Raw genomic sequence first — 22,680 nt, forward strand, 5'->3', positions numbered from 1 at the left:
GCAGCTAAATAGAATCAAATTCGGTCAGATATGGGATAAAATCTTTATCTATCGTGTATTAAGTAACCAGCGTGTCCTTACACTACAAGTAACGATAAGCATTTATTTTGCACTTTATAAGAAAAGTGAAACCTGTAATTTTCAAAGAACTACGTCTACTTTTGAAATTGTGACTAAAAAGTAGGTTTAAATGCAATTTCCCCTTAAAAAGTAGAACAGAACACCAATAACGGAACAGAAAAGAAGAGGAAAAAAAGAGAAGATCGAGTGAGTTCCGAAGGGGGTTATGGCGATGGCACTCATTGGGGATGTGGGGGTCGCTATTGCTCCCATTGCTGCTGCTTCTGTTTCTTCTGCTCCGCCAAACATCATTAGGGTCTCCTCCTTCCCGACCCTCAAGGTCGGTGTCTCTCTCTCTCTCTCTCTCTCTCTCCTTCCTGTTTCTGTCTTTGCATTACTCCTGCACCGATTCAAAACAAGTCTGGTGGTTTCATTGGAGATTTCTTCGTTGCCTGACGCATTTCTATGGCCTATTTCCCCTTCTGATAAGGGAAATTTGTTCTCCTTTTTCAAGTTTCTGGTCTCGTGATTGGGGAATTTCCTATGCTGATCTGTTGTATGCTTTATCCTCACGAGAATGAACTGGTGCCGTGTGGAAGGAAAAAAGAAGAAGAATCGATTCTCTGTCAAAATGTTGATGGGGACTTGTCAGCGCAACTAAAACGGTGTGATGTTGTGTTTTTGAGTCGTCCAAACGGAGAGATGCCTTTTTATAGGGCTAAATGAGAGGAAGAAACATGGTGGATATGGTTCTGGTTGGTTGGGTTTTTGATGCGTGGTGGTAGGCAGATTCAAAATGCGAGGGCCATTTCCTAGTTTCGCGAGGGATTGAGTAGGTGATGGATCCATTGGTGGGAGTAATATGTTAGTAGGAAGGATCACTAGTGACAGATGGGTAACGGGATGAAAAGGGAAGGCTGTGTGGAAGGTTTGGATAGGATGATTCACAGAGAGACTTTGGAGATCTCTTTGAGAGTGAAGAAATATGAATGAAAGGATGAAAGAAGAATGTAGTACTCTTTAGTTTCTTGCTTTTGTGATAGAAACGCAGGGCATCTCCCTCAGAGAGGAAAATGTTGATTCTTCGACCTAATTGCATTAGGTTGCTCTTTTAGGTGACGTTGGACAGCCATATGATTAGGATATGATGGACACTCGATTGATGAACGTCTTGCAATGTTCTGGCTTTGTTCCTTATGTCTAGATAATCTGTTGCATCGAGGCATGCCAATTAAGTTCTACTCTTTAGCGGTTTGAAGGACCATGGATATGTTAACTTGGAGATCTAAGATGGTTCACTTCATATGTGGTCTTACTACTCACGAAGATTACAATGAGTTGTGCCAAGCTACCATGCCAAAACACAAGCGACCTGCGAGAATTTAAACATGCAGACTATATAGCTATTCAGTCTTTGCTGGATGCCTTCTTAGTTGGTCAAAGGATCAAATCCAAACTGGCACACGAATGTTTAGAGTCTTTAGACTGGCCATATTGTCTTAAAGCCTACAAAAAATTCATAAAAGTTGCAGCAAAAATGGTTGGAGGAAAATACAAAGTCTACAAAATAGTAGAGTAAATACTACTTGCTGAAAGAAAATTAGTTTGTATAGAAACCAATTTCAAAGCATTTCACTGTTACAAGCAGTAGGAGAGTGTTTTTCTAAACGCAAGTTCTGCCATATCCAATAGGGGAGATAGAAGGCAGTTTTATGCCACTACTTTGCCATTATGGGGAAGGTGGGCCATTCATGGACAAATTATATATGACATCATTTGCGTGGTTGTACAGAACACAGCAGAAAGTCAACACATCACCACCAAAGAAAATGAAAGAAAAAATGAAAATAAGGTGTGAATGCATCTAGAAAGAAATTATACCTAACTCTCTACCAAGGGGGATGATAGAGTCCTTTTTGGTGAACCACTTAACTATCACAAGTGCATATTTGGGTATGTGGTGTTTGGCATAAAATCCAAGAAAGGTGCCATGCCACATATCAAAATAATAGAAGTTAATGTCCCTAAACTACACGTGTGTATATGGGATTGTGAGTAGGTACTTACTAGGTATGGACAGGGAAATTCCACTAATTTTTTCACAAACTTCGACTTGTAGATGTGTTCAACATGGTCCATTTGCTAGAATCCACTGTCATATGATTTTTTTTTTAATGAAAAACATGATCATTTGAGGCCTGAATATTTACGAAAAATTTGGGTAGTTGATTTTCAATCCCTTCAAGACAATGTTGTAAAAAGCATATCGAAAGGGTCAGGGATACATGTGTATCATACCGTATCGTATCATATCATAAGATATGGAGAAAAAAGACACTTAAAAATTTACAAAAACAGTAGACAATCACAAAAAATAAAAGTCCCAAAATTTATAAAAATATAGAAAAAATCATATAATACAAGAAAAAATGAATTTAAGCAGTAAGATCAACTAGACATAGATATGTCATTAACACCAAAAGTTCGTTAATCATTACATAAAGTCATAAACATAGATGCCACAAGATTTCATTACATAAAAGCATTGTGAGAAAACAACAAAACTCACCAGTCATCTTCATCATCAAATGTTGTGCGTTTTACATCGAAGATGCCATCTTATTATGGGTCTAGTGGCTCCTCATTATCTTCATCATTTGACTGTGTAGCCAATGCTTGAAACTATGCCATTGCTTGTAATGTTTGTTCCCTTCTTCTATTATTCATATTTCTAATTTCTTTATCTAGTCACATCTTGGCCTATGCATTATTTGAAGCCCTCCGACATGGTTACACTCCCATGTTTAGAAGGATTGCAATGTGTTGCTTCATGTGATGCAAACCCCCGTTAATCAATAAATGACAAAACCTACATTTCAAAGTCATGTAACTCTCTGACCCTTAGGAACTTCACAATATCGCCATGTTGGGTCATTAGCAAGAAGTGGGCATCAGCATGTCATTGATAAATTTAATCACCAAAGATACAATTAGTTAAAACAAAATATCACTACATGCAAAATTCAAAAGGTTTTCATAAGTCACCGACGGGGCTCTGCGTGGTTGGTAGGAACTGTCTGTGCATGTCTCCTTGTGGTGGGACGATGCAAGTTCAAAACCCAATGGTATGTTGAATAATAACTGGTGGGGGTTCTGCCTAACCCCAGCTTGCCTTTCAAAAAAAAGGTTTTCATAATTCATTGCAAAAGTTACAAATTACAAATTCACAAAATATATAATGATTATGACCAAAGGCCATACAAGCTAGAGCCTAGAAACACACACACACATATATATAAAGTTGCCTTTAGTATCAAGCTTTAGTTCAATGATTTTCTATATTTACTGAAGTGTTCCGTTGTCTGAGATGGTAATGGGTCATATTCATCTTCTGAATCAAGGATGACCTCCGACAGTTTTTGTCCAACAAATGTTGCATGTGCTTGTAACTTGCGCCTTTCTTTTATCATTTTCTATAAGGCTTGCAAGAAGCTCAACCTGAATATCAGATGGATTATGATGGGTACATAATCATAAGGTAGAGTTACTATGCCCACAACAGGACATTTAAATCTACATAAACCACCGTACATTGTAAAACTACAAAAATCACACTTTACTATTCCTCTTAAATGCATCTTCAAGCCAACTGGTTTATAGTACTTTCATACTGGATCATTTGGGTGTCATCCTCCATGATCTCCACCCTTCACCAACCTCTTAGGACACAGTTTTGGAGTTTGAGGACACAAAAATTGGTGATTTGAAACGGAAATGGATAGAACTAAACTCAATAACACATTTATGACTCAACTTTCAAGTTTAAGGGCATAAAAATTAGCTACTTTAGGCCAGAAATGGATAGATCTAGGTTCAATCACACACTCAGGTTCGACTTTGAGTTCTATTAGTACAAAAAAAGGGATTAAGGGAAAAAATATTAGAAAAAAGGAACTTACCCTCAGTTTTATGCTTGAAAAACCTTTTTTAACTACAAACACAGTTGATGTTGCACAAAATACCAAACACCTCCAATTAGGCCTGGGAAACGAGACAAGCAACTCGTTGTTCGGCTCGGCAAGCCGGGCTATGAGTCTATTGAGGAAATGCCATATTATCGTCTTGTGTAATACCCCTTTATTAAGTATAGTGTACATACATTCTAATAAAGGGGTATTACACAGTACAATAATGTGGCATTTCCTCGACATAGTCAACTCGTTTAGGTAAATGAGATGAGTACGAACATGGCAAGCTCAGCTCAGCTTGGCTCGTATAGGCGCATTTTACATATTATATATTCTATACATATAATTATATATATTATACATAAAATGCATATGATATATGTTTTATACCTATATCATAGACAGATTGTATGAATTGTACAATATTATGTATACTTTATATATTATCAAGCTTTAAAAAGATATTTTAAATTTTTTTTTAGAAAACAAGCGAGCTTGTGTTCAGCTCATAATGAACTCGGGCTCAACTTGGCTCATGACAAGCTCACAAGCGGAGCTTGAACAGACCAAGCTCAGCTTGTTTACCAGCTCTGCCTCCAATCAAGCTTTTAAGGCTTAGTTTTCTAGGATTAGAGGCAAGAAAAACACTTGTTTAGGATGAAAATGGATAGATTTAGGGTAAACCACATATCTATGGCTTTGATTTGAAAAAATCCCCAATTTTCGAGGTTGATTTGATTTCAAAAGGCAATGGATTTGCTTTAAAATGAAGTTTGGGTAGGAAGAATGCCAAAAAATGGGATCAAAATGACTCTTAAGGCCTTAAAAGGATCCTCAAAAGTGGTTGGTCACCACATTTTTGGTGTCAGATTTTTTTTAAAAAGGGATCAAAATGACTTATTTTTGTGCTGAGTCAATAGATATCCTCACTTGGAGTATGCAACTTCTAGGCGTAGGAAATATTTCAATTTTCCCAAGTCTTTTATCTCAAAATTTTGGGTCAGTTGTGGGCAATCATTGCCCTGTCATCTCTAACAATGACCATATCATCTACATAAAGCAAAAGAAGACACTGACCCCTATCATAAGATGTCACAAACAAATCAAGTATATGATAGCTTTTTCTAAATCCCAAGCTTACCACTGCTGAACTAAAATTTTCAAACCAAGCCCTTGGGGCCTGTTTCAGCCCATACAAAGCCCTTTTCAATTTGCACATTCTACCCTCCTCATCAACAATATACACATCTTCCTCCAAGTCCACATTCAAAAAGGCATTTTTAACATCCATCTGCCACAAGTCTCATCTCCTGACTATAGTCACTGTCATCAGAGTTTTAATGGTAGTCATGTGAACAACTGGTGCAAAGGTCTCAGCAAAATCTATTTTATACTGCTGACTGTAACCTATATCTTTTGATAGATCCATCTGCCCTTGTCTTGATTTTATACACCTACTTGCACCCAAGTACATTTTTTTCATCTGGTAGTTTAAATAACTCCTACACATTCATCATTTCCAAAGCTTTTAATTCCTTTGTCATTGCCTTTTGCCACACTAGATCTGATGCAACCTCAACATAGGATTTTGACTCATAATAAGATTGAATCATGGTTAAGAAAGCTTGATTAGTAGCAGAAAATGAATCATAAAAAACAAATTTAGATGGAGGAATAGAGGGTCTAGAACTTCTATGCACCTGAGGAACAAGGGAAGATAAAGGTGTTGACTCATTAGGAATAGTCTAAGGGACATTAGGACTTGGCTCTGACAAAGACTCTTCCTATGGATCATGCTAATCAAGGAATGACTGTGTAGGAACTTCCAAAGGGCTCCTGCTATATGTAACCCATTCCTTGTCTTTACCTTTATCTGAAGTCTCTGAAAAAGGTACCAAGGACAAAGTAGACTCCATGTTCATTCTGATTGTAAAACGACACATGTTCCCAGAACTCTACATGTCTTGATGTCCATACTTTCCTGCCCACAAGGTTAAAGCATCTAGGTTGAGGAAGATTGTCATGATATCGGAGAATCAATTTGGTTTTATGCCTGGAAGATCAACTATGGAAGCTATACATCTTCTTAGACAACTTATTGAGAGAAATAGAGAGAGGAACAAAGATTTGCATATGGTTTTTATTGATTTGGAGAAGGCTTACGATAGAGTACCTAGGGACGTTCTCTGGTGGACAATGATGAAAAAATGTGTTTCTCTCAAGTACATTAGTATAATTAAAGACATGTATGAAGGAGTAGTAACCAATGTCCGCACTTGTGGAGGGGTGACAACCAATTTTCCTATAACGGTTGGGTTACATCAAGGATCTGCTTTAAGCCCTTTCCTATTTGCTATAATGATGGATGAGCTTATGAGATCAATTCAAGAAAATGTGCCGTGGTGTATGTTGTTTGCTGATGATATTGTTTTGATTGATGAGTCTAGAGCTGGGGTTAATGCTAAGTTAGAATTATGGAGACAGACATTGGAAGCAAGAGGTTTTAAGTTGAGTAAGAGTAAGACAAAATACATGGAATGTCGATTTAGTAAGCAACAAAGTAGTGATGGGAGTGTAGTGAAGCTTGGTGAGCACGAAATACCGGTGGATGATTCTTTCAAATATTTGGGATCTATCATTCAAAAGTATGAAGAAATTGCTGGAGATGTAAATCATAGGATAAAGGTTGGGTGGATGAAATGGAAGAGTGCAACTGGAGTGTAGTGCGATCGTAGAATGCCATTGCGGTTGAAGGGAAAGTTTTATAGAATGACCGCTTTACTATATAGTACGGAATGTTGGGCTGCCAAGAGACATCATATTCAAAAAATGAGTGTAGCTGAGATGCGTATGCTGAGATGGATGTGTGGAAATACAATAAAAGATAAGATTCGGAACAAGGAGATACGTAAGAAGGTAGGTGTTGCACCCATTGAAAATAAGATGAGAGAAAATCGTTTACGGTGGTTTGGACATATTCGACGAAGGCCTAATGATGCTCCAGTTAGAAGGATGGAGAAATGAGAAAATATATTAGTTAAAAGAGGTTGGGGTAGGCCTAGGAAGACATGGATGGAGGTGATAAGAAAGGATATGAATGCTTTGAACCTCACCGAGGACATGGCATTGGATAGAAATGAATGGAGGAGAAGGATTCATGTGGAAGACCCATAATGATTTTCTTTGTTGGTTCATATCGCCGACCCCAATTGTTTTGGGATGAAGGCGTAGTTGTTGTTGTTGTTGTTGTTGTGGTTATCCTATAAGGCAACACTTTACAACCTTAGGGGACAATTTATCTCTGAAGTGTATAGGAACCAAAACAAAGCATGTACTCCAAAGTACTCTCAACATATCATAATCTGGTTCTTTTCCAATCAATCTTTTATAGGGAGAAGACTTTCCCAACCACCTTAGAGGGCATTCGATTTATCAAGTGCACGACTGTTCTCACTGCTTGTGCCCAAACCTCCTTAGACATTCCACTGTTGAATAACAATGCTCTAGTGGTTTCCAATATGTGTTTATTCTTCCTCTCTGCCACCCCATTTTGCTATGGAGTGTAAGGATAGGACCTTTGATGCATAATTCCTTTTTCAAATATGAATTCATGCCGCACATTATTTATGTATTCTTTCACTGAGACAGAACACAAGGTTTTTATTTTAACTGCAAATTGGGTCTCAACATACACACATAATCTTTTAAAAATATCAAACAATTCACTCTGATTTCTCATAAAATATATCCATGTATATCTGGTAAGATCATCAATAAATGTCATAAAATATATAGATCCTCCTTTGGACACTACAGGGGAAGGACCCCATACATCATAATGAACTATCTCAAAGGGACACACAAACTCATTTTTCTTAGAACTAAATAAGAGAGCATGGCTTTTAAACAACCTACAACTCTCATAACACTTGACATCACTAGAAACACCATGCTTATTAATGCTTCCAAGTAAACCAGAGAATAACATAAATTGAAGCCTAGAACTAGACACATGACCCAACTGGCTATGCCACAAAACTGAAGAATCCAAAACTGCAACATCAACTCTACATCCATCAACAACTCTCAGACTCTGATCCAACTGATCATGAAAGTAAAGATGGCCCTGCCTATGCCCAGTCCTAATCCTCCTCCTTGACGATCGATCTTGCACATAGCAACCATCAGGGGTGGAGAATCTGAGATTACATCACAATTATACTAGGTAATTTTGCCAACAGAAAGTAAGTTCATAGTGAGAGAATGAACAAGAATTACTTTGAGGTCATTAAGTTTTTCATACGGATTGGACTAAAAGGTAATATAACCAACTTTTAAAATAGTCATTAGAGAACAATTTGTAGTGTGAAAGACATCACAACATGGTTTACAATTGGTTAATATAGACTTATTTGCAATCATATGACTTGACACTCCTGAGTCTATCAACCAACCCGAAGCCAAGTTAGGAATACCTACATAGGCACAACCAGATGTACCAGTAGGAGTAGACAAGCTGGAGGCGGTAGATAATGAGAGAAGGTGTTGGACTTACTGAGCTAGCTGATCAAGTCTAGAGGTAACATAGGCCTAAGCATCAGAAGAGTCAGTGGAGGTGGAAGCAGCAACTGAGACCTGATTTTCTTCCTTCACAACATTCTTTTCTCCTCCTGCACTCCTTGACATTATTGCACTCCCTCCCATCTTCATCTCCTTCCTTAATATCAAACAAGATTTTTTCATGTGTCCCATTTCCTTACAGTAGTGACAACATACACTACTCATATCATACTTTGGAGTTCCCATTTTTGTCCCACCATAGTTGTTGAATTGCTTGGCTGCAACCATGATTGAGATACTAGAGGAGTAGGATTGAAGTGATTCAATCTTAGTCTCCTTAGCAATGATCTCAAAAAGGGCCTGTGTAACCTGTGAAAAAGATGCCCTATGAATGATAGCACACCTAACATTATCAAACTCATCACACAAACCCATAAGAAACTCAATCACTCTCATTGTTTTCCTAGATTGCACTTCTGCTTCCATACATGCCTTTCTGTCCTTGCACTTTTCACATTTCTTATTACTGTCTATCAAAGCTAAGGAATCCCATATCAGTTGTATTTCAGTGATATTCTTCCACTGATTTGCTTCCCTGCCTTAGAGCTTACTGGTCTTGTATCAACTGATACTACTTTACCCAATTCTCTTGCATCTAAACCTGCTTGAGGTAGCCCTAAGCATCTTTGGCCTCCACAAACTTCAATATATTCATAGCAATTCTTTGCTTTATAGAACCAAAAATTCGTGACTTAACCTTGTCGTTATTCATTTTTCATTCTCTGGTTGCATTTTCATAGTTTTGCTCTCCAGGTTTAGGCTTCACTGTAGTCCCATTAAGAAAGCCCCCTAGCCCTTTACCATCAATAATGACCACCATGAAGTCAGACCAAATTGAATAATTGGTTCCATCCAATTTTACTGGAGTCTGCTGAATAATGTCTCCTTTCTCCATTCACACCAACACCCCAAACTACAATTCAAAACTGCATAGAAACACAAAAACTAGCCAATAGAAACACCAAAAATACTAGATACACAATAGAGTACCCGGACTAATAAGTTGCAAGGGTCAATATTCAGCAACACCACCAACAAAACCAAAACACCAAGTTGCCGACACAAAATCAAGCCAAAATCAACATGCAAAACACAGCCCAGCTATCAACTACACACTGGTTACACAAATACTCACATTAATCACCAAAAGAGTGAGTGGACTAACAAATCTGGTCAAGCACGACAGTCAACACTATCAACAGGCCAAAAACTGGTTACTGCCTGTTATAGAACCCTAGAAAACATGCTTAATCTTGCAAAATACCACAATACTCAGCAAAACACCCTTATTCAGAAGCTTGTAGAGCAAAAATGACCCAAACTGAACTGGTTTAGGCCCTTAAAACAAGTCAATAGGGACAGACCAGTCGATTTCTTCAAATCTGGACACTGTTCACATCAAATCTAGAAAATACAAGAAAAATCCCCAAAAATATAAATCTGACCCAATCAACACAATAAAATTAAAAAATCTTCTGAATTTACCCTCTACCAGATTCTGAACTTGGTTTGCTCAAATCTGAAATTTCACTTCAACGTCTCCTTTATATGACGTCCCTTGCAGCGTGTGCCCCGATGCACTAGACTCTGCTTCTTCCTTCTTCAGCGCAGCAGACAACCTCCTCTTGAGCAGCTATTGCTCTGATACCATATTAGAGCTCACACATGGAGGCATATGCGTATTCAAGAAGAAGAAAAAGAAGAAAAGAGGAAGACCTTGAAGTTTCATATCAACTAACTAGGGTTACAATATTAAAAGAGGGGTCGACCCGCATAAGGCATACTAAAAGACAAAAAAAACTACCAAGTATTGTACAAGCTAATTTACAGATAAACCCCTATATTAAAATGTATATACACAATACTTAATAAAGGGGTATTACACAAGACAATAATATGGCATTTCCTCAACAGGTGTATCGTGTGATACAGTACGATACACCCATGTATCATACATTATGGTTCGATACAAATCGATAATTGCAACTAAGGCAATACAGTAGTGTATATTGCATCACTTCATGTATTGATACTATGATACAACCTATCATATCTTATAATACAATAAAATACTGATGACACTCAAAAACCTGCTCATGTGTAGTAATTGGATGATCCAAGAGTTGATTCCGGCAAGATCAAGCACGTACATCACATTTGTATGGTCAGATTTTGAAAACCAAAGCAAATGAATAAACCCCTGAAAATGCCCCACTCGTACCTAATTTATACCAAGCTGCCCCATCTCAGATAACATTGCTTTTATGATATTTAAGACGAAAGGTGATGTCCAATAGCCCTTCCACTTCGCAAGGTACTTTTTAACTCTGCCTCTGGTGCTATTGGCTCCAATTTAAGTCATTTCAAGTTTCTTCAAATTTTTGTCTGTTCATCTTGCTTATGTTTTCTTCAGCACAGTTTCTGTTGTTGTTTTTCAATAGTTGAAAATATTGTGATTCAGCTTCAGAAGTGCCTGCTGTGTAGCCGATAATTTAATTCTTCATGTTAGCTATGTCAAGAATTACTGGAAAATGACAGAGAACACAAAAATGTTCTATTTATTAGTTAAAATACAAAAGAGGAAAAAACAATGCATGGTGCATCCCTGCTACATTCATTTTCACTTTGTTCGACTTAGTCAAAAGTCAACTTATATCTGGCCTTGATTGAACAGTTCACATATATGGCAAGTTTAAGCCACACCAAATTAACTGGTGGTTGGTATATATTTTGCATTGATTGTGGAAGAGACGGTGGTTCTTTCTCTGGATAGATAGGAAGGTGTTGCATCTTATTATGGAAATACAATGAGACGACCACATGGAGTTCCACATTATTTATTTGGTTCTGCTCCTGTTTGTGCTTGCCTTTCAGAGTCTTGAGTCCATCTTTATCTATATGTTGACTGGTAATTTTCTCTTTGTATTGTGCAGGGTGGATCAAGTAGTTTTCTTACTGGGGGATTGAGAATTCCAAAGAATTCTTCCACATGGCCATGCACAAAATTGCAAAGCCATCTTCCACGGATTCATTTCCATCCATATTTCGCTTTCATGGGGAACATTGTTTCTAATAGAACACTAAATCAAGAATCTGAAAACCTCATCCTTAATGCTCTACGCATGAGCTTCTTTGAGCGTGTGAGTTTGGCTTGGAAGATCTTATTTCCAACACCAGCAGCAAGAAGGAATTCAAATGCCAAAATTGCAAAGCAGAGGTTGAAAATGATACTTTTCTCCGACAGATGTGCTGTTAGTGATGATGCAAAGCAGAAGATTGTGAGTAATATTGTGGCAGCACTGTCTGATTTCGTGGAGATAGACTCTCAGGACAAAGTTCAACTGAGTGTCTCAACAGATCCTGATCTTGGAACAATGTACTCTGTTACCATTCCTGTCCGACGAGTAAAGCCTGAATATCAAGATTATAATGAGAGTTACAGGGGAATTACCAATATAGAGTATATTGACACTGGAGAAAAGTCTGGTTCTGTTGATGTCAGGTTCGATTTCTTCACCCCCAGCAGTGATAAACCTAAATGAGGGATTCACATCCTGTCATAGGGCCCTTCTTAAGCTTGATCACTTGGTGTGCTTTGCCTCTTTTTTATAAATGGAACAGAAAATCTTATCTTTTTTTTCAGGAAAAAATGAAAAAAAAGGTTGCACTGGGTGAAGGAAAGCCTATGGTTTCCTTCTAGGTGCTTGGGTCTGTCTCAGGTTTTGTATATAAAAACTGTGAGCTGTGTAGCCAACTAATGTCTTGTTATGCTTCTTTGCATGAAGAACTCTAGCTCAGCCGTCTTAAACCACTATCAAAAATACAATTTTCTTGATAAATCATTTGCTTGATTTCCTTCAGAAGGAAAATCTTGTGATATTTTTTGCCTGCCCATTTCTTCTGTTTCCTCTGTAGTGTAGAAACTTTTTTCTTTCAGAAAGTGTTTTGCCCATTATATGTGCTCAAATAGTTATTGAATGATTAGAGTTGGAGAATCCATGATGTCATGGATGCAGCCATGCAGGTAATGTTTCAGTATGATGCCTGTGGACTGATCTTTATGCATCTGAGTTATGCATGTGCACTCTTCCCAGAAATTACTCTAGTCCCATCAGGGCTGTTCCCACCTGGCTAGGCGGGTCAGCTTAAGGCTTTCAAGTTCAAGGAAGTCGAGATTTTGATACCCGGCCAAAGACAAATGGGAAATTAACGCTAGTGGGTAGGAGGGAGTACTTGTGGAATTTTACACTGCGGACACTGTCTCATCTCCATGGTCAACATGACACCTCTTGGCCTGCAACAGGAAATCCAAACCATAGCAGTGCTTTTCTCATGTTTAATAAAAAAAAATTATATTTACAGGGCATCAAGTATGTCTGGGACTAATTATAATAAGCAGCTTTCTATGGACTTAATTAGGGATGGTAAACAAGCCGAATGAGCCGAACTTAAGGTGTTCAAGCTTGGCTCATTCTTGTGGTGAGCCAAGTCTATCCAAGCATGAGCTCATAACGACCCGAGTTTGAGCTAGCTTGTTTACTGAAAAATGCAGTCCAAAATCTGGAAGCAATAGGATTTGAACTTGTAGAGTCGAGCTTGAGCTGGCTAACTTTTAAAATGTTGTTTCAAAGTTGGATGTGTTAAGATTTTATCTCTAAACCTCTTGCTAGCCAAATGTTTCAACTATTTATTTTATACCACACCATGTGATATAAAATATATCTAAGATATATTTATTATTACTTAACGAGCCGAAATAAGCTGAGCATATATTGTTCATGTTCAGCTTGCCGAGCATATTTTACAAGTTCGAACGAGTCCTTTACAAACCAAACACAGCCGAGCCACAAGCTGCTCGTCTCATTTCCTAGCCCTATCCTTAATTGGCAAGCATCATGCATCGAAGTGTCTGCTTTATAGGTTTGTTGCCGGTTGTTACATTCCTTGAAACTTGCCAATTGCCATCGTTTGGTTTCAGATGCTCCAATTCCTTGTTCAAGTTTGTATCCAAATCCTAGTTCAAGTTTGGGTTATTATCTAGATCCAGTTGGGGCTTAAATGTGGTCCAGGCTTGGGACCAAATGGGGTGGACATCGGGTTGGCTACCTCATGGATTCTTGGGCACTCAGCCGGGTTGGTGTCTGTAGGCTGTATGTGCAGCCCCAAAATTGGTAGGACCTAGGCATGATGCGATGTGAACAGTGAACTTAGGTCTGGATGTGAAAAATTCAATCTGGTTTTACCGTGATACCCTACTTTATGGTGACTCTGATTAATTTTCTAAGGTTCGACTTGATGTTCCTGTGTATCCAATTGCCTGGGTATGTTTAGTGAATTGCCAAATCATGGATTTGCCAAATCCATCAGCTGTTTTGAATTCATTTTATGGATTTCAGTCATTTTATGGATTTCGGCTGAACTTGGCATCGCCTTGCCAACTACCATCTTCCAAACAGCCAATAGAAAAGGGTATCCATAATTCTTAAAGAGGGCATTTTTTATGCAGCGGCGCTGCTGCATATAACGTGAACACATTCTTGAGGTAACTTTTTATGCAGCTGTGCTTCATGCATAGTATGCAGCTCTGCTGTTGATGGCCATCCATCTCAACATTTCTCAAGATGGGCACCACACTCATCTCGAGAAATGCCAAGATGGGTGGCTGTCAAGCATGTTGATGCTGCATATATTGTGAACACTTGGAGATAATTGAATTATTCTGGTATTTTTTTGAGATAGAACCATAATTTTTATAGAGGGGGCAGCAAAGCTAAGAGGTCTTGCTTTTTCAAACATCCATCTTCATCAGAATACATTTTCTTAGTGAAGTCCGGAGGGAACGTAGGAGATGTGGTGCCGGTGTACTATCACGCATCTCCTCCTTCCGTTCTATCTTCTTTCATCCCCTCCATTTACATGGTTTGTTTAGCAGAAAAGATTTTAATCATGTGTTTGCTACGTTACGTTTAAGCAGCTTTTTTAAGGGCTTAAAAAATCAACGGCTTACAATGTAAAACCTGAACCTAGCCGAGCTAGGTGGGCTCACCCGACTCGGCTAGGCCAAGGTGAGGCGTCCCTCCCTCTCCCCACGGTGGTAGGAAATGGGGAGTGGGGAGGCCCCCACATTAATTTAAAAAAAAAAACTTAAGAGGGAGCCTCTCCCTCTCCCCAATGCATGGATAGTGGGGGAAGAGGAAAGGCCCCCTCATGGAAAGCCGAACACGACCTACGAAAAGTAAACCCTCCCCCTGCATTTTCTTTAAAATTTTGAGAGAGAGAGAGAGAGAGAGAGAGTCTCTTTCTCAACCATCGGCAACCATAAGGTTGTCGTCATTGCTAAATCAAGCAAGACAAAGGGCACCACCCTCTGTCTCGTTATTTTTCGACCAAGCAGCAAGACTGACTCGATCTGGTTTAACCAGATTAGGAGCGAGACAAAGAGTGAACGCTCTCTGTCTCGGCCCATCGAAGTTGGCAACTAGAAAGAGTCTGGTCTGATGCACGAGACATAGAACAAATGTTCTTTGTCCCAGGATTTTTCAACGGCAAATAGACCGACTTGATCGGGATAAAACCAAATCGAGTCTGGTCAAAGGGCTGGGGGGCTGGGGAGACAAAGAGCAATCACTCTTTGTCTTAGCCACTAATTAAGACTGAGTCTAGTGAGCACCAGGTGAAACCCCATAAACTGAAAAGAGAAAGAGAGAGGGGAGACCGTCGACGAATCGAGGGTATGCATAGCCCTTGGTACAACCAGGATGGAGCCCTCGACACAACCCAAATCGACCGCTTTTGAATCAGAAAAGCAAACCCCCATTAGAGCCACCACTATAATTCTCCTAGTGCAGTTGAGCGTCACCTCCAATACGGTCATCGATCGAGGTCACCAGCGGTAGAGCGCGACCGTCAAAGGTGGAGGGGCAACTGGCCGAAGGGAGAGAGAGGGGATGACATAGGAAGGGTCAGATTTTAGGTATTTGAGAGAAGAGTCAAGAATCCTCTCATCTTTTAGGTTTTTAATATTTTTTAGTAAATATTGCCTTAAGGACCATTTATTTTCTGTCAAAGACCTCAATTCTTTTTAGAAACAAGGTTATGTTTCTAAGAATTTTAGTCAGAGGATCTGATTATAAAAATTATTAGAAACAAGGTTAATGTTTGATAGATTTTCAGAAATAGGTTATGCATTTTTTTCAAATTACAAAAAGGTGGTTAAATATTTCTGTTTAACTCAAAAAATTGCAGAGACAATGTCCTTTAATTCTGTTTTGATGTTTGATCATGCATATATTTTACATTTTATACATATATTTTTATGCATGATCCAGCAAAAAAATGCATTAAAAACTCATTCTTATCGGTGTTTTTTGAGAAACTGCCTTGAAATTCAAAATAAAGATAAAATCGCATATTTAAATCCTTCCCTGCATTTTTCAATGTTTTGATTAGCTTAGGATTCTTTAGTTTGTAGTTTAATTAGTTTAGGAATTGCTAACTAGTATTTTACATTGTTTAAAATTGCCTTTTTATGAAACACGTTTTTCTAGAAGTGTTTTTTTAAAAATTTTGAAAACTAATTGAACTTCTTCTGAAAAATTGTGTAACCTAATGTATGTTATAAAACCTTCTTTTTCAGAAGAGAGGGGCGTCTCCCTCTTGAGAAAAATCATAGCCTCTTTCTTCCTCTCTCTATTCTCTTCCTCCTTTGTGCAAATCCCAACCAGTTTTCCCTTTTTGCTCTTTCGCTTTCACCTTCCTGTTCTTTTTGCTTCTAATCTCTTCTGGCGCCGGTTCTTCTTGTCCCCATCGTCGGAGGTACGTGTAACTCAAAGGAAAGATCGTTTCTTCTCCTCAACCCTTCCATCGAAGGTGAATCATGAGGTTTGCTTATTCTCCCCATCTCTCCAAAGATTATTATTTAGATTAGTTTTTATTTATCTCGTAGAATACATACATTATATTCCATCATGGCATATAACATAGTTTAATCTTCATATACTTGTTGCATTTAGTTTAGATTGCTTGCTTTTATTCATTGCTAAAAAAAAAGGAAAAAGGAAAAAAATATAGATATCATATCTAGCATTGCATATAGCGTAGTTTGGTTCATCGCATGCAAACTAACATATATCGTTAGGTTTAAAATAGTTTATTTTTATGATTTTTGTGATTTTCAGATAGTTTAGATTCAGATTTAGGGTAGATTTAATTTATATCAGTTTCTTTTTGTTATTCAGTCTTTATTAGATTCATTGATTAGTTCTTTTTAACTAGCAAATTTAGAGTTTTTGCAATTTTTTTTTATCTTTTTAACTTGCGTTAATTAGATCTGATTCCTCTTTGTTTAAATTCAGTATTAGGCTAGTTTATTTATTGTTCAATGCATGCACTTAGTTTTTCATTAATGTTAAATTAGTTTTTAGTTAATTATTTGTTAGATCAAAAAAATTGAAAGGAAATATATTAGTCATCTTAATTCTTTTTATTTTAATTCAGTCGAATAGCTTAGATTTAATTTTTATTTCCTTTTATCATTTAGATAGTTATTCTTTTAATTCCAGAAATGTTTGATCCATTAATTAGATTAGAATTAATTGTTTAAAATTATCAATTATTATTTTTAGATAGATTCAATTATCAACTGATTAAATAGTTATAGTTAATTTTATTTATTTTTATAATTTTTTAATTCACATCAGATTTTAGTTTCACAGCAATTAAATTTGTGTTAGTTTTGGCTTAATGATATTAGTTTAGATTAGAATAATTCATAATTAGTTTAGTTGCAAATTAATAGTAGCCGAATTCTGTCTTTATTTTAATTATCATTTTTTTAGAATAAAATAGTTAGTTGTTATTGTTTGCCTTCAATCATATTAGCTACAAATTAGTTTAGTTTATGTTATTGGTTAGTTCAGTTTTAACTTAACTCACGTTAGTTAATTATTAAAATAGTTTTAGTGTTTACCCTGTTTAGATTAATTAAATAACATCAGCTGGTTCTTGTTCTATTATTTTTAATTCATTATACTTTAGCTAGTCATTATTTTGTTTTATATTTTGTTAGTCAGTTTAAATTGCCGTACATCATCTTTTTTATTTGTTTGTTAGTGAGCATATCAAGTTTAATTTTAATTCTTGTTAGTCAATTATGGTTTTTTTTGTCTTTTAGTTAGGTCATTATTTTCATGTTAGTGAGTTAGCAAAGTAGTATTTAATTGATTCTTGTTATTTCAGTTAGTATTCTTTTGATTAGTTTAGATTATATAGTTTAGTTAGTTTTGTTTCAGATTTTGTTAATTAATTAGTTAGACACCGTATAACAAGTTGTTAGCTAGTTATTTTAGTCAATATTTTAGTTTTAATTGTGTCTTGATATTTGGTTAGTTTGTCTTCTTGCTTTCTTAGTTAGTTTGTTAATTTAGTTGTTATAAGTAAGTTTCTTTATTATTATTATTTAGTTTATTTGTTAAATGTTAGTTAATTAGTTGTTATAAGTTAGTTATAGTTTGTTAGGTTAGTTCCTTGCTTTCTTATTTGAAATATTAGATTTTGATATAGTTTCTTTGCGTTGTTCTGCTTGTCTTGTGTTTTTGTTTTGCAGGAAAACGGTTGGATGTGCGATAGGCCCTCAAAAGAGTCCCTAAAAAGCCCTCTGAGGTCCTCTGAAGGTCCCTCAGAGAGCCCTTATCAAGTAAGCAAAGAGTAAAGGAGCCTACAGAACAAATCTAGTAGCTTTTATAAGCTTGTTGATCAAAGGGAAGCAGTGAAGATTAAAAATGACTAAATCTCAAGCAACTGAGGACCCAATTTTCTTTTTCTTTTAGATTAGATTTATTTAATTCATTAATTTGGGTTTGTAATAAAACCATTTATTATTCTTTTTGAGCCCTCTGCAAGAGGGTAACACATTATAATAATTACTTATTTTCACTTATTTTTATTTTAAAGGCAATAAAGCTTGCAATTTGTGTGGAATACAAAGTTTTCTCCCGTAACCTGAGTTCGACCTGAATCTCACCCTAGTGTAAGACCCGCAAATTTTCTGAAAAAAATTCAATGCATGATAAAAAATTTTAGAAAAATGTTTTGTATATCTACGAGGATCTTTGCGTACACACACACATATAAATAAATAAATAAATAAATAAATAAATAAATAAATAAATAAATAAATAAATAAATAAATAAATAAATAAATAAATATATATATATATATATATATATATATATATATATATATATATATATATATATATATATATATATGTGTGTGTGTGTGTGTGTGTGTGTGTGTGTGTGTGTGTGTGTGTGTGTGTAAACTCTAAGTGTAAGATGCTAATGAAAAAAAAAATCAAATTTCTTTGTTTAAGGGTTTGGTTGGGCTCGACTGGGAGGTCGAACCTACCCTTGGCTCGACCTCACTGGGCATCACCCTTGTGAGGTAGCCTAGCTGGTCATGTTTGACCAAGCTGGGAGGTGGCATGGTGGTAAGAAAAGGGTAAGCATTTAAAATAAAGCCATTCGATTGGCCATGTGGGCGGCAGCCACATGGCATCCTTGTAATATAGAGGAGTGCAATCATGAAGGAGGTAAGCTCCTATTGGGTGCATGGGGCGGCAACTCCATGGAACTTTTGAAAAGAAGAATGCTAGTGGGACTCTTGGGCGGCCATGCAAGAGTCTTTCACTCTTGCCATTGCCTTGATGGATGTGAAACACACCATGAGCGTCGGATCCTCCAAGGCAATCTTAGCCACCCATCTAGCCATGCAAGGTATAAAACCTTTTTAGAAAGAAGGAGAGCCCAAAAAGTGGCAATTTTTCTTGAGCTCTCCCTCTCTCTCTTTCTCTCCTCTCCTCTTCCATCAAATTTTTGGATTTGTGTGTGTGTGTGATCTTTGTTGGGTATCATCTTCAAGCTAGAGAAGAACTCGTCTTCTCTTCCTCCATTCGAATCAAGGTGAGATGCTCCACTCTCTACTTACCGTTTTTGGTGGATGAGATGTTGATTTGTATATTTGGTTAAAGCATGAAGCCAAAACCTTCTTTGCATCCGATGCATGCAAGGGTTTTCAACAGATGAGAGTGTGCATGTGTTAGAATAGTTGTTGCTTCACATTTTTGAGCACCCACACACTCATTTGTTCATGTAAATGCATTTCTCATCTGCGGTTTCTCGTTTCTTGTTGAAAATGGGTTCATTTTGATTTCTGAAATGCTTAGAACCCGAAACTCCCTTCTTTCATTCTGTAAATGCAAGGGGTTCTAGGTGAATCCATGATGGAAGGCCATTTTCTTCTTTCATACGGTGAATCTCATTTTTTTTCTTTATTTTATTTTCATTCTTGTAAGCATTCAAGTTGTCGCTTTTTTTTTCTTTAGTTTTCTTTTCGGTTTTCTCTCTTGGAGGGTTAGGTTGGGGTCTACTCTGTTCGCAGCAACCTCTCACGGCTAAGAGGTTGGCAGCGAGGCAGCCTTGAGCCTTGGGGTGTTGGTGCAACCGGACTGGACTCGCTCGTAACCCAGCCCAGTCGCCACCCTCTTCTTCGTCCGTCCGGGCTGCCATAGCCCGTTCTTTTTGTGTTCTGGCTTGACATGGTCTGAACCAAATGCGGTTCAGACCTGTCAGAGTCACTCTAGATCGAGCAAGGGCTCAGACAGAGGCTCCCCACCCTATAGCCACTAAGTGGCTGGCGATCGGGTGCGGGCTGCACCCGGGTTGTTGGTCGCTGGCTGCAAGCGTTCCAGCGTAGGCCGCAGGCCTCCACCGTGTATCCCTGGTCCGAACCTCCATGGTTTAGACCAGGGACTTCTTCTTTTGTTTCAGTAGGGTCTGGTCCCATATGGACTAGACCAAGATGTGGTCTATTCGGCTTTTGGGGCGCCCAGACTGTCATAGTCTGGGGCAGCCTGTCGCGGCCTGTAAGGTAGCCGCAGGCCTTTCTTGCAGCCCGCGACCCTGTTTGCTTCAGCCGACGTCAGCAATAGGTCTTTCCCTGTTGCTGGACGTCCCAACATGTGTGCAGGTGTGAACACCCCAAAATTTTCAAAGTTTTGTAAAAATGTCCTTTTTGCCCCTGGCCCCATTTTCTGAGAAAATCAAAGCAAATTCAAAACTAAATTTCAGTTATTCTTCAGGTTTTTTGGATTAAATCCCATATTGATATATCCAATTCGATTTCGGATCCGGATCCAGTGTCAAAACCTAAATCTGAGCCTCGTTATCCAAATTTTCAAATTAAAAATTTCAAAATATCAAAAATAAATTTTGAAAGGCTTAGACAACCCATCTGGTATCCTGTTGGATCCATAGCTGTGTATTTCTTGATTCAAGGTTTTTAACCTCGAATATTTCCTCAAAACTCGGATATAAACTCACTTTCTGAAGAATTTCCCAAAAATAACCCCGATGTCTCAGAAAACCCATCTTATGTAAATATTTTTAAAATTTTGCAAAATCAGTTTAAAATTCTTAGTTCTTTAGTCTTATTTTCAAAAAACACAAAAAAATCAGAAAAACACAAAGAAAATACAAAAAAAAACTCTTAAGACCACTATTTGAAAAATCATCTTTTTTTAAAATCTAACTTTTGATTTTTTTTATAAAGGAGCCTTGTTTTGGAATTTTTATAAAAAATTAAAGGGCTTGTTTTGGAAAAAGGAAAAAACCTAAACTCGATTTCTTAAAAAGGGGGTTTTCAGAAACTCTCTCTCTTTTTCTCTCGCACGCCTCCATCAGCCGCACTCTTCTCTTCCAGAAGCTTCCCCGTTGAGCCCCTCCTCCTGCTTCGCCTCGACCCTTGATCATCCTCCCAGCACCGAACCCCCATGGCCATCTTCCGAACCATCAATCACCAACGACCACCATGCTCTCTCCTCCATCCATCGCCAACAAACCCCTTCTCGATTTTTCCTCCCTTTCCTATTTAACAAACCCCTCTTCCTCCTCCACTTCATCCGTTTTCACCTCTCCACCTTTCTGCAGATTCTCACCTTTATCGCCTCACACCCCCGCACCTTCTTCTCCTTCACAGATCCGCCCTCACCCCAGCATCCTTCTTCAGCAATCCATCTGTTTTCACCACAGCATCGCCCTTCTCTTCTGAACAACCGCTTCTTCACCTCCTCATTGTTCCAATCATCTGGTCCATCTTCCTCTTCTCCTTTTTCTTCTCAGTTTCTGAGTTTTTTCTCATCGGATAAAAAGAATTCGACCACAAAGTATCTGCAGTCACAGATAAGTAGCTTCTTCATTCTAATTATCCTTTTTTTTTGTGTGTGTGTCATTTCTTTCTGTTTTATCTTAAATGCATCTACGGTAGAATCGATCTGCATATAGCAGAGTCGATCTACCCATTGCTATATCAAAAGGAATGGAGGTATTCCAACATTTTTTTTCTTTTTATTCTTCCTTTCCTTTCGTTTATTTTGCTGTCTATATTGCTTTCTAATCCATAGTCAATTTTTTTTATGCTACCGTAATTCCCTATTTATATAGAAAGTCTGATCCTCTCAGAATGAATCAGTCGGTATTTTGATTTCCGTTTCTTTGATTTATTTTTCTAATTAGTCATGATTATCTATGCGTGAGATTTCTGGCTTTCATAATACCAGACTCATTGTTTTCCCCTCTTTGTCATGTCGAATTTCATCAGCTCTGTATATTATGACTTCAATCTATATCTTATTTTATTTTTTTATTTCAGTTGTCATGTTGCATTCAATTTTCAATTTCATTTTTAGTCCATGTTTTGATCTTCCGTGCGATCTTTAAGTCCTACATTCATCTCTGATCATCCACGAATCTGGGTCTCCTGTTTTGATAACCTGCAGTATCATATACTGTATTGTTCTATTGTTTGCAAGTATGCATTTGTGCGATTTAATTTTCTGCATCTGGGCCTTGTATTGTGATTTTACAACCGTGTATCGTTGGTACCTATTCATGTCTATCCCCTTTCGTGGGAAGGTCGAGCTGTGCTTGAAGGAGGATAACAATGCTGATGCCCTGGAAGGTATAGAGCTTTCAG

At 37.6% G+C, this 22,680-nt stretch overlaps 1 protein-coding gene across 1 annotated transcript; it reads left to right on the forward strand.

The window, feature by feature from the left end:
- Window positions 1-230: 230 nt before the first annotated feature.
- Window positions 231-12,525, forward strand: LOC149813147 (cell division topological specificity factor homolog, chloroplastic-like). The gene is made up of 2 exons (XM_089991377.1): window positions 231-400; window positions 11,582-12,525. Exons 1-2 carry the CDS (start codon window positions 287-289, stop codon window positions 12,188-12,190), a joined length of 723 nt encoding a protein of 240 aa, XP_089847503.1. The 5' UTR covers window positions 231-286; the 3' UTR covers window positions 12,191-12,525.
- The last annotated feature ends 10,155 nt before the right edge of the window (window positions 12,526-22,680 follow it).

The sequence above is a fragment of the Nuphar pumila genome, chromosome 16, assembly GCF_984573655.1.
Source record: "Nuphar pumila chromosome 16, dmNupPumi1.hap1.1, whole genome shotgun sequence".
NCBI classification, from domain to species: domain Eukaryota; kingdom Viridiplantae; phylum Streptophyta; class Magnoliopsida; order Nymphaeales; family Nymphaeaceae; genus Nuphar; species Nuphar pumila.